This window comes from Ostrinia furnacalis, unplaced genomic scaffold, assembly GCF_004193835.3.
Source record: "Ostrinia furnacalis isolate ACB-3 unplaced genomic scaffold, ASM419383v2 OfSCF4045, whole genome shotgun sequence".
Taxonomy (NCBI): Eukaryota; Metazoa; Arthropoda; class Insecta; order Lepidoptera; family Crambidae; genus Ostrinia; species Ostrinia furnacalis.
In genome coordinates, this window is record NW_021134284.1 from 538,527 (window position 1) to 553,184 (window position 14,658).

At 36.2% G+C, this 14,658-nt stretch overlaps 1 protein-coding gene and 1 long non-coding RNA gene across 2 annotated transcripts in view; one reads left to right on the plus strand and one right to left on the minus strand.

The window, feature by feature from the left end:
- Positions 1 to 1,530: 1,530 nt before the first annotated feature.
- On the minus strand, positions 1,531 to 12,486 carry Sult (sulfotransferase). The gene is made up of 7 exons (XM_028312625.1): positions 12,364 to 12,486; positions 9,666 to 9,800; positions 5,398 to 5,497; positions 3,363 to 3,685; positions 2,733 to 2,827; positions 2,044 to 2,206; positions 1,531 to 1,718 (listed from the first exon to the last, which is right to left on the minus strand). Exons 1-7 carry the CDS (start codon positions 12,443 to 12,445, stop codon positions 1,585 to 1,587), a joined length of 1,032 nt encoding a protein of 343 aa, XP_028168426.1. The 5' UTR covers positions 12,446 to 12,486; the 3' UTR covers positions 1,531 to 1,584.
- A 1,159-nt stretch (positions 12,487 to 13,645) lies between these two features.
- The window catches only part of LOC114358590 (uncharacterized), a 29,885-nt gene continuing 28,872 nt past the window's right edge, over positions 13,646 to 14,658 (plus strand). The window contains exon 1 of the long non-coding RNA XR_003656382.1: positions 13,646 to 13,747. This is a non-coding gene — a long non-coding RNA (uncharacterized LOC114358590). The remainder of the gene's footprint in view (positions 13,748 to 14,658) is intronic.

Here is a 14,658-nt window from a genome sequence, read left to right on the forward strand (position 1 = left end):
TTATTGTGTGCAATATTAAAGTCAACGAGGCAGATTTAACAATTATGTTTTAAAGATAGGTAAATATGCAAGAAAACAAAACTTATTCCTAATAAAAATTAATATATTAAAAGTTGCTCTATCTATACAACAAATAGGAACTTACTTTTGCTATTAGCGACTATCTACTTACAAATAATCTTATAAAATAATATTAACAATATCTAATGAAATGAAATGAAATGAAATAAATATACATAGGAAGTCAAAGTAGTATTATAATATTAAAAAATAACTTACTGGATTAATAAATTACACAAACATAAGAAAAGGAACTAACAAAAAGTAAAAACATCCACAAGGATTATCCAAAATGGGCAGCAATTAATTTTCTTGTTAGGATCCTATTTATTTCTTTATTCATCTTACTTTCTTATTTTTAATTTTTTCTTTTTACAATGTAATTATTATCAAAAAAATAAAAATACATTATAATTTTATTTTATTACTAGCGGCCGCCCGCGACTTCGTACGCGTGGATCCTGTTTTACCCCCTTCATCTATCTTACGCGGTTTAGATTTTTTCATACAAATGTTTTTTTCCGCTAACTCCCGTTCCCGTGGGAATTTTGCAATATCCTGTTGTAACTAAGTTTCAAGTTTACTAAGGTTTAAAGATTCTTTATTTCTCAATAAAAGTACCTGCTTACTAAGGTACCTGCATGCCAAATTTCAAGCGTCTAACTTAAGCGGTTTAGATTTTTCATACAAATGTTTTTCCCGCTAACTCCCGTTCCCGTGGGAATTTTGCAATATCCTGTTGTAACTAAGCTTTAAGTTTACTAAGGTACCTGCATGCCGAATTTCAAGCGTCTAACTTAAGCGGTTCAGATTTTTCAAACAAAACGATTTTCCCGCTAATTCCCATTTCCATGGGAATTCCTAAGTATCCTATAACCTGCCTAGGAGTATGAAGAATAATTGTACCAAGTTTCGTTAAAATCCGTCGAGTAGTTTTTGTTTCTATAAAGAACATACAGACAGACAGACAGACAGACAGACAAAAATTTTACTGATTGCATTTTTGGCATCAGTATCGATCACTAATCACCCCCTGATAGTTATTTTGAAAATATATTTAATGTACAGAATTGACCTCTCTACAGATTTATTATAAGTATAGAAGATTATTTTGTCCTATATTGGACTGAGGTAGATTATTTTTATTTAGTTATTTATCTGAAAAGTAGCTTAAAGACGAGCGATTGACTTTCGTGGCTGGATCTAAACAAAAAGCGTGGCGCTTCATATGGGGGCATATGTCCAGCAATTGGTTGTTATTGGCTAATATTAGCCATAATATTAGCGATGTTGAGCCCGTAGGGGCTCTTTCAAATTAGACATGTTAAGTTATAATAATAATAATAATATAAACTGCGTTAGAATAAAAATAACAATTACCAACAAAGTTTGCGATCTTGCAAACGCACGACTGAGCTGAAAACATTTATTAAATTGAAAGAGCCCTACTTCTCGCTTTACATAAGAGTATTTTAGCTTGAAACAAAGCTTATAACTTACTTAATACTAAAAGACTAGCATGGACTATAAATGCGTTATTTCCTCCATAGGTATTGAGGGGTACCGGAGGTCCAGTCCCCGCAGACGCTCCTCCAGGAACTCTTCAGCTTGCAGCTCCATTTTGTCATCGAAGTGTTCCCTCCATCCTCCAGCCTCACCTGTGAACAAGTGTTCCCGAGTCATGTGAGTGTAGTTTTGTAACTCATTTTACAGATGATAGAATTACAGATGATAGAATATTAAAAGTTGAAAAGTAAAATGTTGCAACAAGAAGTTTCTATATTCTAAAGTTATAGTCTGAAGTCCTGACGAAGTTTTTGAAGGTGCCATTTTCGAAGGCATCCTTTGACGACAAATATGTTTCTTTTTTTGGTGATTATAATTACCTAATGTAACTTATCGTTTTTCAATAAAGAGGTTTCATAACTCTGAATTGCTACACAAAATCAAAAATGTCAAGTTAGTTATTCATGGAATACCAACCTTTCCTCACGAACTGCACGCCATTGTCAGCGACTGTGTTGTTGACAGTCTTGTTCTTTCTGAGGCTGTCGAAGCTGAGGTGGTTGGCCAGGTTCTGGATCTCAGCGTCAGAGTACTCCCGTCTGAGGAACTTGCAGATGCGGCGGACTTCCTTCGGGAGATCCTTTAGGAAGAATAGGAAAGCTTTGTAGCCTAATGGAAAAAGAGGGGTGAATCTACCACTACACTTTCTTAAAAATACTAGTAATTGGTGGTATAGGTACTAATATGTCCACTAATTCCTCCAACTAAAAGCAAAATGTAATATGTTAGGAGGGTTTACCACAAGCAACAATAAGAATTACTTGACTTAAGGTCCTATGTCCCCTAGATGGGGAGGAGGGCGTCCACAACAGTCCTCCATCGCGTTCGGTCTTGAGTTTCGATAAGCAGCAATAAGGGTCGAGAAACCCTCAATTAAAAAAAGTTGGTTCCAACAGAAATATTGTTACAAGCATTTGACTCAACATTGATGAAACAAACGATGGCTATAACAGCGTATATGTAAATTTCAACGGGTCTTCCCAATGTCAAGTAGCTCAGGTGAGAGCCCGTCAAGCGAAATGTCGTGGGTTCGTCCCACCTTAGGCAATTCGATTTCCTAGTTCTAAGATAGCTAATCATTTCGTACTTAAATAAAGAATTCCCACCTTAATTAGTTCTTCGTAGAAAACTAGATGAAGATTCGGATGATGACGTTGCTTCCACGCCTCGTTCGTGTGTGCTACTATTGGTGTCCACGGCACTGTAACGAATTTCATACAAAATAATGTTATTACGTTCTTCTTGTCAACAAACCTACACAGTGTCAGCTCAAAACTCTGTTACAAGAGTGGCGTTGTCAGTGGCAGTAATTAAATCGCGTGCAGTTGTTTGGGCAAGCAGGGCACTAAATCATATTATGCTTCATCGACTTATTATAATAATTTATGAGACGATTGCTATCGCGATTTGACTATCTTTTCTGATCAATAAGTTCGATTTTTTCACTGTTTTAATATTGTTTTATATTCTTTATTTATAACAAAGATCAAAATGCCTAGTGAAACAAAACACAGGCCTCCAATATAATGCGGGCGCAATTTAAATAATTTAACCTTGTGTTTGGTTTCAAATTAACCAACATTTTGTGTCTTCTTGTCCTTTTTTACAACATGTAGGTACCTAATAAATATTGCCCACATTATCATTAGTACCTAAATGTGTAGTAATTAAATTAAAATAATCGTTTATGTATGAGTGTCAAATTATCAAAGTAACAAATAAAAAATGTTACCTACACAGATCTCTTCTGAACGCCTCCCAAAAATGCATGAAGTTACACCGCATCATGTTCTTCGCGACCATTTTGTGTAAATAGTAGTACGACACCGCCACATCTCTCGGATCCCTCCCTACGTATACCACTTTAGCTGTGCTCAGCAAAGAGGGGGGGAGGAGGGATAGGGGGAGGTGAGTCTTGATGAACCGGGGAGAGGGAGCCTGGTCGATCAGCTGGTGGCTAGGGCACCTGACTGCGTCGTTTAGACCTTGGAAGTGCTTGAGATTCATGAAGTTCGCCTTGATCAGGTCGAAGGCTATCTCCGGTATTTGGGATGTGGTTCTGCAAAAGAAATGTCTTTATTTACTTTTGACCAAGATTTAGAAATTATAGGCCTTGTCCAGGAGGGCGAATTCGTCGCGAATCCTACGCACGTATACATTGCGTCCACAAGACACGCGCGAGTCGAGTTTTCAACTCGCTGGAGTTTTTAATGTCTCAAGAATTCATTAAAAAGATAGTCTTAAAGAGGTTCTTTCATTATCTCCTTATCTTTGGGCTCTACCAATACATGACATTTGTGGCAAGTATTGAGAAGAACGTGCCGGAACTAAAGGCTTTCAAACTTTTGCTTATCTTGGAATTGACAACAAAATTAATAAATAGAAGTTTTAACATGTAAGGTATAAAACAATATTTAATCGCAGTAATCCATCAATCTTATCGCACAATCAGCTCAATAAGCCTAAAATAAACTAAAAACTGTCACAAATAAAATTGTTTTGTCATACACGTTAGTGGAAATTGTACCCAGATGAGAATTAGAACAGAACAGAATCAGATTCTTTCTAATGTAAACTGGACATTTTAAACTAAGGATATTAATTTATTTATTTACATCTCATAGACATAAATGCTGATAAAACTTGGCAAATGTAACCTAAAATCGGCATAGCTAAAAAAAAATTACGAGATAAACTGACTCGTAGTTATTTTAAACGTGCGGTTTTTGTTTTCCTTTTTTATTTTATTTATATGTGACAGGCAAACGAGCAGACGGATCACCTGATGGTAAGTGATTATCGTCGCCCATAGACAATTAAAGAATATTTTATTAAAATTAATAAATTGTTTATTTCTCTTTGGAATGTAGCGCCTATAAAATGTTCGTTAGAAGCTAACTATATTAGTTATCAGTTATCAAAATTAAATGATAAATCTAATCTCACTATGTCTGACTTCTGATAGCACATTTATGGCTATTGATATGGCCCGAATGCTTGTTCTACATAACTTTCATCACAATTGATATTGCTGTCAAGAATGTGACCGTTTTCAGGGCCATGAGATTTTCCATAAACTATTTAGGACACATAACGTCACATTATTAAAACCATACACGTGTACAGATATTGCTTGGCAATGTGACCGACATATTATGTGATCTTCCTCATATGAATTGTAAATGTTAAAATTATTCTGACGTTTTGTGTGTCCGTAACTTTCCTATTTAAACTGCTAAACCAAAAGATATTTAAAAGATAATGTTATATGAGACTTGGGAGAAGGATCATTATAGGCCTTTTATCGCAAAAAAATAATAATGTAAAAGTATGTACTAATCGGAACACATTACCTATTTATAGGTACTCCGTTTCGCATGTTAATGATATGGAAACATTTTTTACCCTTTTAGAGTGACATAGAAATCCAAGTAGGAGAAAACGGGAGCGGAAAATAGTATTAATAAATATTACAATATGAAGCCATATCTCATACTAGCTTTCCGCCCGCGGCTTCGCCCGCGTCAAATTTTGTCTTTCACAGAAAAACTTTATCACGCGCGTTCATGTTTCAAAAACTATCTTATGTCCTTTCCCGGGATCTCTATGCCAAATTTCATCAACATCATTTCAGTGGTTTTGGCGTGAAAGAGAGACAGACAGACAGACAGACAGACAGACAGAGTTACTTTTGCATTTATAATATTAGTATAGATTATTAATATGAGGTAGATACTTATTAAAATACAAAAATAAACATAATAATCTTACTCTAGCATGGGAAACCTCTCATAGAGTGGTTTCTCTTTTGCAGTTTTGAAGTCCAACTCATTTTCCACCAGCCATATAAGCTCTTGTGTCCATGTTGTACCTGAAAAATATTATTTTATATTAATTAGTTTTATAAATATCGTCAAATTACAAATATTCACGTTAACCCCTGTAGATAAGATATATCATTTGTAGTGAGATAGAGTGTTAGATAGATACCATAACAGTTCAGCGGTCGATGGGAATCGAACTAAGTAGATACCTCTAGGAGTCTTCAGTCTGACGTTGAAACCGATGGTCTACTGTTAGGCTGAGTTGCACCACCTTATTTTATTATGGTAATCTATAACCGGTATTTTGTATGGAGTTTGGTAGTTTTGACATTTGTTAAAGTACGATGGATTGGCAACCCAACCTTGTACCTATAACAGACATTTTAAGCACCATTTTAAATGTTAACTAAATACTTGTAGTGGTTGAATAGAACTCATCCAATGAAAATATGCTTTTATTATACAAAAGGGAACTATTTTTGCTATAATTACTTTATTAACTGAAACACCTGTACAAATTACCGTACCTGACGAGCCATCACTCACCCCGCGATGCAAATAAACACTCCATTCACGAACATTTAACTCCGAATAATCCCTGATTCCAAGCCTTTGATCCTAAGCTCTGCGATTTACCAAATTATAGCGTTTATAATAATTAATACGGACTGCGGGGGCTCAGATAATTCTCATAATCTTTTCTCGGAAGAGATGAAGGAGTTAAAATCTAGACTAATATTATTTGAGATGCTAATTTGGTTAATATAGCAATTTTTAAGAAGTTTTTATATGCGTGTTGTTTTCACTTTAGGCACGACAATAAAACACTCATAACTTGTCGCTATTTGAAAGAAAAATATTTATACAACTCTCATAATAGTTGCCTAGTACCCATATTGTAAGCTTTTGTCGCTTTTTATTGGTGGACCAACTGTAGATCCTGGTTGCACAGAAAATGCAGCGACAGCGAGGTGAAGACATTAATTTGTTTAGTTTTGAAATTGATGACACCGTGTTAGTTTAAAATTGGGTATTTAAGAAATAACTAATGTAAAAGCTGTTGAAGTTACACGAAGTATTGAGCCGAAAGTTCCAGAACAATGCGTGAAAACACATAAAGAAAGAAGAAGAAAGAAAAATTGTTTATTTGGTTCAAAAATATTCTGCAAGATAAGCTATCAATAGTCGGTAGATGAAAGAAAATGGACATTTATTATTATTTTTATCTGTATCTATAAGTGTATCGTTACTAATCAAACACGATATCTTAATTCCTTCTATGATAGGATTTGATAAAATCGCCCAATGTTTGAACTTCAGTTTTACAAGTTTTACATTTTTAATGAGCTGTCTAAACGCTATTTCTGTATAGCTAGTATTTATGTGGAAATACCCACGTAATATGTCACTTGTAGGTTCTGTTACTGGAGATGCCTGAATGTTTTCGTTCGTTCGTTTCAGCTAAATGACGTCCACTGCTGGACAAAGACCCCAAGAATCTCCACAACGACTGGTGTTGCGCTACTCGCATCCAGGTGCTTCCCGCGACCTTTACTGGAGCGTATTTAAACTTCTGGTCTGACACTCGCACTCGCACGCACACTCACTGCGGGCGCCCGTCGCACGGTCGCGACAGCAATATAATNATCGATTACATAAGCATTGAAAGCCGTAATAATAACGGATTAAGTTATACGAGCAAATTTGTTCTGAAATCGGGAGCGCGGACACGTCGTGGTAATCAATTTTTGACGACTTACGATTTTTTTTAAATTACTTAATTAACTATTATTAACTATCTCTGTGGTTTAACAACAAGAACCAAAGTTATACTATTAGATAAAAATATTTGTTACTAAAATATTATGATATTCGGGTACTTTTTGGCCCCGGACACGTGATTTTCTTGGCCGGTGGAATGACCCAATTACGCGCGAGCGATAAGGATGGGTAGCTTGGGGGTCATTGGACAAAATTCTACGTGCTCACGGACCAGGCTTTAGTAATTTTAATTTGAGGAAAAGCTTAAGATTCAGTTTCCTTTGCGTAATAAACAGATGACTTTCGTTATCTGATGTTACCCTATTTATAACGTTGTTCTACAAAAATAAATGCAAGATCATTATTAGTACGCGTGCACCAACGTATTTTGTACTTACTTAATTGATCCGTTTTACAATTTTGGAAAATGCAATTCATCATCAAGTACCTATCCGGATCTAAATGATTAGATTAAACTGACTATTGTATTACTTGCGTAAAGATATCTCAAGTATTCAATGATAAAATAGTAAAAATATGTAAAAAATGAGACTATTGTGTAAGATACCTATTAGACATCAAGGTAGAACTTTAATCTGTATACATATTGATACTTTGTGTACTGATAGTCTTACAACTACAGGAAGTTGTAACAGTTGTTATTTTGCAACAAAAAAGTATAGTCTGATGTTTTGACGACTATACAAAGTACAAGGAAATATTTTCTATACATTTTCCTCGAGTTTTCCACTACGTCATAAAAAACCTCTACTAAAAAAGCGAGAAGATAAGCTTTTGTAGCAATTTCGGGCTAAACCATAACCTGGGTTAAGGTTAATGAGCATCAGTATCAAGATTTATCTTTCAGATACATTCAAGTTTATTGTTATCAAAACTTTATGCACCAGTGAAACTGGCAAGTGGCAACTCATAATCATCATCATTTCAACTACAGGGTCTACTGCTGTACACTAGCATTTAGTATATTACGAGTGAATAGTTTATTTACTGTGAAAACATGTTTCATCTTCATATTTATATTATTTTCTCTACAAATAAGCTTTTAAAAGGCGCTTTTACAGAGGCATTTTACTCTACAAACCTATGAATGTGACAGTTGTCATTCCGAAATACTTTTTGAAAGATTTACCAACTTCGCGAAGTGATCACGAAATCAAAACTGCCATTTTATAATGCAAACAGCTAGGGACTGGAATTCGCTGCCTGCTGCTGTCTTTCCCGAAGACTATAATCCGGCCATTTTAAAGGTTTCAAGGCGAGAGTGAATAGGCACTTACAGGGCAGATATGTACCATCCTAGACTGCATCCCACTTAACATCAGGTGCGATTGTGGTCAAATAACTGCCTTGTTATGCATAAAAAATGGATATTCCTAATTCTAGGCCGTCAGATGAGAGTGACAATATTCAAAAGCAGACTCAAGTAATAATTTTAAACATCAGAGCAAAACCGCGAGTAATAGAGATAAATAAATAAAAATATAAAAAATCTGTTATATCACATCCAAATAAATGTAACTCGAGCCTCTTGAGACTATGTTGTCTTATCATGAAGTGCATTGATGGGATTTGACAGCTACAATCTATCTATTTATATAAAAATGAATTGATGTTCGTTAGTCTGATTAAAACTCAAGAACGGCTGGGCCGATTGAGCTGATTTTGGTTTTAAAATGTTTGTCGTAGTCCAGGGTAGGTCTAAACGGTGAGCAAATACGCGCGCGATATTGTTTTTCTGTGACAGACAAAATTCCACGAGGGCGAAGCCGCGGGCGGAAAGCTAGTATGAAATAAAGATTAGTATTTTGCAATGTAATGCATATTCATGTATACTCGTATTTATCATTTCAAACATTCCGCAATATTGTTTCAGTTACATTTTATCTTTAACATCATGCACGTACTTTTATGACTGTGCAGTCATACGTAATAATAATGCACTAAAAGTACCTACACGCCACCTTCGAGTCATTGCCGATCATCGGGTAGGGTTTATTAGGTAATCAATTATACAGCTGTATTTTATATCGAACTATAGATATGTAAGTAATTCCCAAAGCTAAAAATGAGGAATATTTTTATTTTGTAAGTAAGAGTTATAACTGTTTGGATTTTAACTGTAAAAGTAAACAGTGCTTACAGCTTGACCGCCAATAAAAACCCCAACCAGTGAACTTAATCAGCAGGATTAAGGGCCTTGCCAATTCACGGATACTCCAGTTTTCGCCTCTGTTTTGTCGCGTGTTCGCTGCGTCGCGGCTCCGCTTTGAAAACGCTTCTATTCCACCAGTGTGGCAAGGCCCTAGGCAAGAAGGCACTGAATGCAGGCAGCTACGCTACCAACTGGCCAATCTGGAAATCATTGGATGCCTATGTTCACCAGTGGACCTGTGACTTAAATGATCACGATGATGAAGAACTTGAACTATTTACCTGATCGTGGAAACGTGATGACCCACACGTCATCAGGGCGCACCTGCATGTTGTAAATCGCCTCCGCGTGCTTCCTGAAGGCACCAGGCATCACGTAGCCCTGCTTCCCGCATCGCACGAAAGGTTTCGTGTACCCTGGAAGCCAAGTCAATGTCAAAAGGTAGTTAGAGGTAAGATAGCCAGTTCCTCCGTGGTTGAGGATTCCGGACGAAGCTCGCTTCTACCTTCGGCCCGATCGTCACTTACCATCAGGTGAGATACAGGCCAAGAGCTTCCTCGATGTGGATAAAAAAAATATCTATTTGTATAGATAGATAGACTATTAAATAGTACTTACAAATCGTCAAATATTCTGCTCTTAAGGAGCCTCTACCTACATGTCTCATAATCTTTTTGTCCTACCAACGCTTCGAGACCAACATTTGGCAAGTGCTGAGAAGAAGTGCCGTAACAAACTCTAAGATATACAGCATGTAAAAAATCATTGCCCTATGGTAGCAGCTGATTGATTTTGTAGGAACTGTATCCTTTAGCAGATTGCAATCAAACGCACTTTGAGCTCAGAAGTTTATCCGTCTAAGTTCAACAAATTGCGAGTACATATTATTACTATATCATCAAAATTTTAAAAGTGCCAAAGGCACAAAAAAAGCCTTTATAAAACAGTGAAAAATGTTTCTTTAAAATATGTAGCTACAAAGAAATAACTTGCAAACCTGGGTATTTTATAGTAGGTAAAACAAACCATCCTATTTTTTTTCCTAATATTGTTGTTTGCAACACAAGCTCACGACCAATATTTTATTGATGGAAAAGAGGTGAAACTACGTTTTAATAAAAACGGTGTTATTGCTAAGCGGCTTATGGGGAGACCGAGGGTAGAGGAGACTTGTGACATTGTCGATTTTTTGGAACTTATTAACTTCCAGCGAGCTCGACAGTGCGCGGTCAAATCTCGAGCTAACAAATACGCGCTGTTGCAAGCTCGGTGATATAGTTAATAGGTTGCCAAAATTCGACAATATCACAACACTCCTCCGTCTCCCCTACATAATATGGCTTCTAGAAAGAAATTTAAAGTACTGATATAAAAAGATAAATAGTGAATTGATAGATAATACCTAAATTAATCGATTACAAAGCATATTTTGCGGTTCATCTTTTTATTGTATCGACTGTCTTATCATGAATATTGCCAAATGATTATGATGATTATATTATTATTGTCATAATAATAAATTGAAAGTATCTCCATCCACGTGTCGTTCGTTCCATCTAAATTGGTTTTGAATTTTGTAAAAAGGGGGATTTGAAAGGTTGAAACAGAACTTGTACAGGTATTCCGAAACTTAAGTTTTACTTTAAGTAACTTTTAATATGTCTCCTGTCATCCGCTTAAGTCGAACCTTAACTTCGAACTCATCCTATGTTCTTCTGATGAATTTCGTTGCGGATCCAATGACAGTTTAACTTTCCCTCGGGACAAACTTTACCTTTATTGGTTGGGTTTTTATTGGCGCTCAAGCTGTAGATCCTGGCTACACAGGAGTTGGAGGAAGAGAGGTGGGAATAGTCCTGTAATAGTAAAGTAAGTACGATGGTCTTTGTTACTACCAGTTTCGTACTTTCAAAGTTTTATATATCTAGGTAACTATGTACATCGTGATAGTTGTAGTAGTACTAATAGATCCCAAGGCTGAAATTTCTTATCTCATTTTATCTTTACGATATTGTTTTCATATTCCATTTATTCGTCTACTATTATGGCTAGCAACAGGTACAGTCTGAAAACCTGATCTGATAGATATGTCTGTGTTCTGTGTACAGTAAGATGTCAACAAGAACTATGAAAGGTCTATGGAAATATACTTAGATATACTAAGGCTGAGTTGCGCCACCTAACTTTAACCGTAACTATAACGATAGCCGGTATAAGTATATTAGAGCAAACTATATTTGAAGCTGATAAAGTGACCAGAAAATCCCCTAAGTACCAATTAACAATTTGAATTTGAGTCGTTTCTAGTCAGGATCTTACACCGTATTATCAAAACCCAGCCTGTGACATTTATGAAGTATTTGAAACTTTGAAACCAATTGAATGGTTAAGTAAAGGGTGCTTGTAATGTTACAGAATCACATGTCAAAAGCTCTTGATAACCATTACTGGTGTACTCCACTGAAGTGGCTGCAGTATCTATATAAGTAGACCGACCAGTCGTGCCGACTGTGATAGTGGTGGGAAATTTATACTCTACCTACTTAGTCACACGAGTAGCCAAATACCTAACCAGTCCATAAAAGCCTTAAGTGGTTAACTATACAGAAAAATGTGAAAACCCATTTTCACGTGCCCTATCATTTCCCTTCTTACCGTGGGTCTGAAAAATATATCAACGCAGCTTGTTTCTTTAACTATACTTCTCTCAGGTCAAAACCAATATTAAAATTCCTCAAAAATTTATTAAATGATAGAGACTTGAAAACATGTTTTTATAAAATTCAATAATGAGGAAATTATTAACTACATAAGTATGACCAATTACATGCAAATTAGTACCTACCTATCTACCCATCCACTTGTTATTTTAAATCTCATTTATGACTCACCTTAAGCCGTTGACTCACCAACAAAATAAACATAAACAAATGAAAAAATACTATTTTTCCAATCACTACACATCACTTCACAACGCACCTGTCAAGCACTTCCTAATGATTTTCTCTTCATCAGCACTCACGTTGACGATTTCATACGGCAACTCTGGTTCTGGTGCCATCTTCCAACCCGCACTCGCGAAAACGAGATGTGCCGCCTATCCGCGCCTTTTCAATACCAAATAATCGATGGAGCCGATAAGCAGTCGTATCTACTTATAGATAGTAGTTTATGCTTGATAGTAAGTTGGTAAACAAACATTTAATTCTAACCACTCTGTCCAGGCAAATAGGAACGCGGGAGGTCCGATCTTGACATGTTTTTTCCAGAATTCTTTTATCCTTAATCTTTATTTGTGTGTTACGTCACTACGTGTTACTAAGCAAGATTCTGCCATTGTCCGTCATGGCCTAAATGGGCTGATCCGATGGTAAATGATTTTATGTGCTTCACTTATAATGAGCTAGTTTATTGTTTCAACTGTCACGCCTAGCTCTAAACCGAGCAAAACCTGCACTAAACTAGACGATAACGTTAAACATACAACAAAAACGTCCTTGACTGAAACAGAAAATACATCAACTAGGTAGAATATAAAACTTTACCTAACTAGCAGGAATCAAATTCGCAAACGCTAGCTTTGTCCGTCGAGCAAAGTGTCCAGCATCCACCGACTCTAGTAAAGGACGAAGCACACTTATCAACCCGGAAACGGATCGTAACCGTATCAACTCGAGGCGGTCAGTACTTATTCTTCGTATGAAACTCCATACTGCAACGCACACCTATCCGCTTCGCGGCGAAAGGCGCGGGGTTGATAAGTGTGCTGTGACCTTATTGGTGCTATGCAATACTACGTAATCCAAAGTGAGTGCACTTTGGATAGGATGTTGCTGTTCAATCGTGAGCCCATGTCCAATTAAAGTCACAAAGAACCATACTCTGGTGCTAATTGCTTGTAAAAGCCCTTCTGTCCATCGCGCCAAAGTGCCGTTTAGGACTCGCGCGCACGTTGACTTTTGTCACAGTGACTTTTTTGTCACCTCCAGTACCTCCAAACAGTTATGGCGAAAAAAGTCACCCGTACGCACAAGCCCACTAAAATAGTGGAAATTGTCATCTGCATAAATAAACGCAATTATGTTTGACATTTTACTCCAGTTTTAGAATGGATTTTTTAAAATCATTTTTAACTACATTTTATTTGACTTACCTGCAGCTTAGATTTTAATAAGTCGATCAATTGATTGCGACCACTCAGTTCATTAATCCCTCCGTTCAATCATTTTAGTCACATTAATACAATCCAAGTACCGGACAGTCAGTCTCTGTCGAACCTCCGCCGTGTACGGACGTGTTAAGTGTTAGTTGGTGAAGTGATTTTCGTTATAAATCGGGTGTTATGCTGTGGGAGCGAGTGCAGGTTAGTACAGTGTTCATTTCATTACCTGAGAATAATATTTGATTAAAATATATTGATTGACTTCCATTATTTTTTTGCAAGTCTTCTTATTTTAAGATACTACGTGATAGTTTTAGAATAGTATATCCTAAACGAATATTTGTTGTTAATAAGTACTTATTAATAAATAATCAATTAGAGGAGTGACTACTGCCTTGCTGATTGAGTTCATCAAATTAAAGTTACCTATTCAAACAAATTCAGGACAGTCCGAAATAAATTAAGCAAAGATAATTCTATTTTATTCAAGGTAGCTAATTAACATAACTATCTCATTTAAATGTAGTTTTTTTTTTTTTTAAACAATATTATCACAAAGTAGTCTGCAATAAAGGAGTGTTTTACGTAACTGTCGTAAGAATAATGATTGTTTTCTTGAAAGAATGCCGTAGTCTTTATGTAAAAGCGTTTGTTTGTCATTAACTTTTAACTTAAGGAGACTTACTTAGTAAGAAAACTTAATTTTTTATTCATTTAATAGTAGCTTTTCCCCGCGCCCGCGGCTTCACCCGCGTGAAATTTTGTCTATCACACAAAAACATCCAGCGCGTCCCTGTTTCAAAAACCGGGATAAAAACTATCTCGCATCTCTTCACCTAAACTAAACTTCAATATAGTGGATAATAGCGTAACAGACAAACAGGCTGAGTTGCACCACCTAATTTTAACAGTACCTTTAACGATAACCGGTGCTTTTTGTATGGAGGTTGACAATTTTTTATGTTTGTTAAAGTAAGATGGTGCGACTCAGCTTTACTTTGCATTTATGTCGTAACTGTGACTGTTAGGTATAATCTACTGACTGACTAGACCAGATTAAACCAACATTTAACATGTCATCAGAATCTAGGAGGCATACGTAAGTATGTGAA

Bases quoted from the DNA above. Each gene is read 5' to 3' on its own strand.
- Sult (XM_028312625.1), bottom strand. From the start codon at position 12,445: ATGGCACCAGAACCAGAGTTGCCGTATGAAATCGTCAACGTGAGTGCT. The intron at 5,498-9,665 runs GTAAATAGTTCA...AATATTTTTCAG, and splicing joins CATCACGTTTCCACGATCAG to GTACAACATGGACACAAGAG. The intron at 3,686-5,397 runs GTAAGATTATTA...TTTCTTTTGCAG, and splicing joins GAGAGGTTTCCCATGCTAGA to AACCACATCCCAAATACCGG.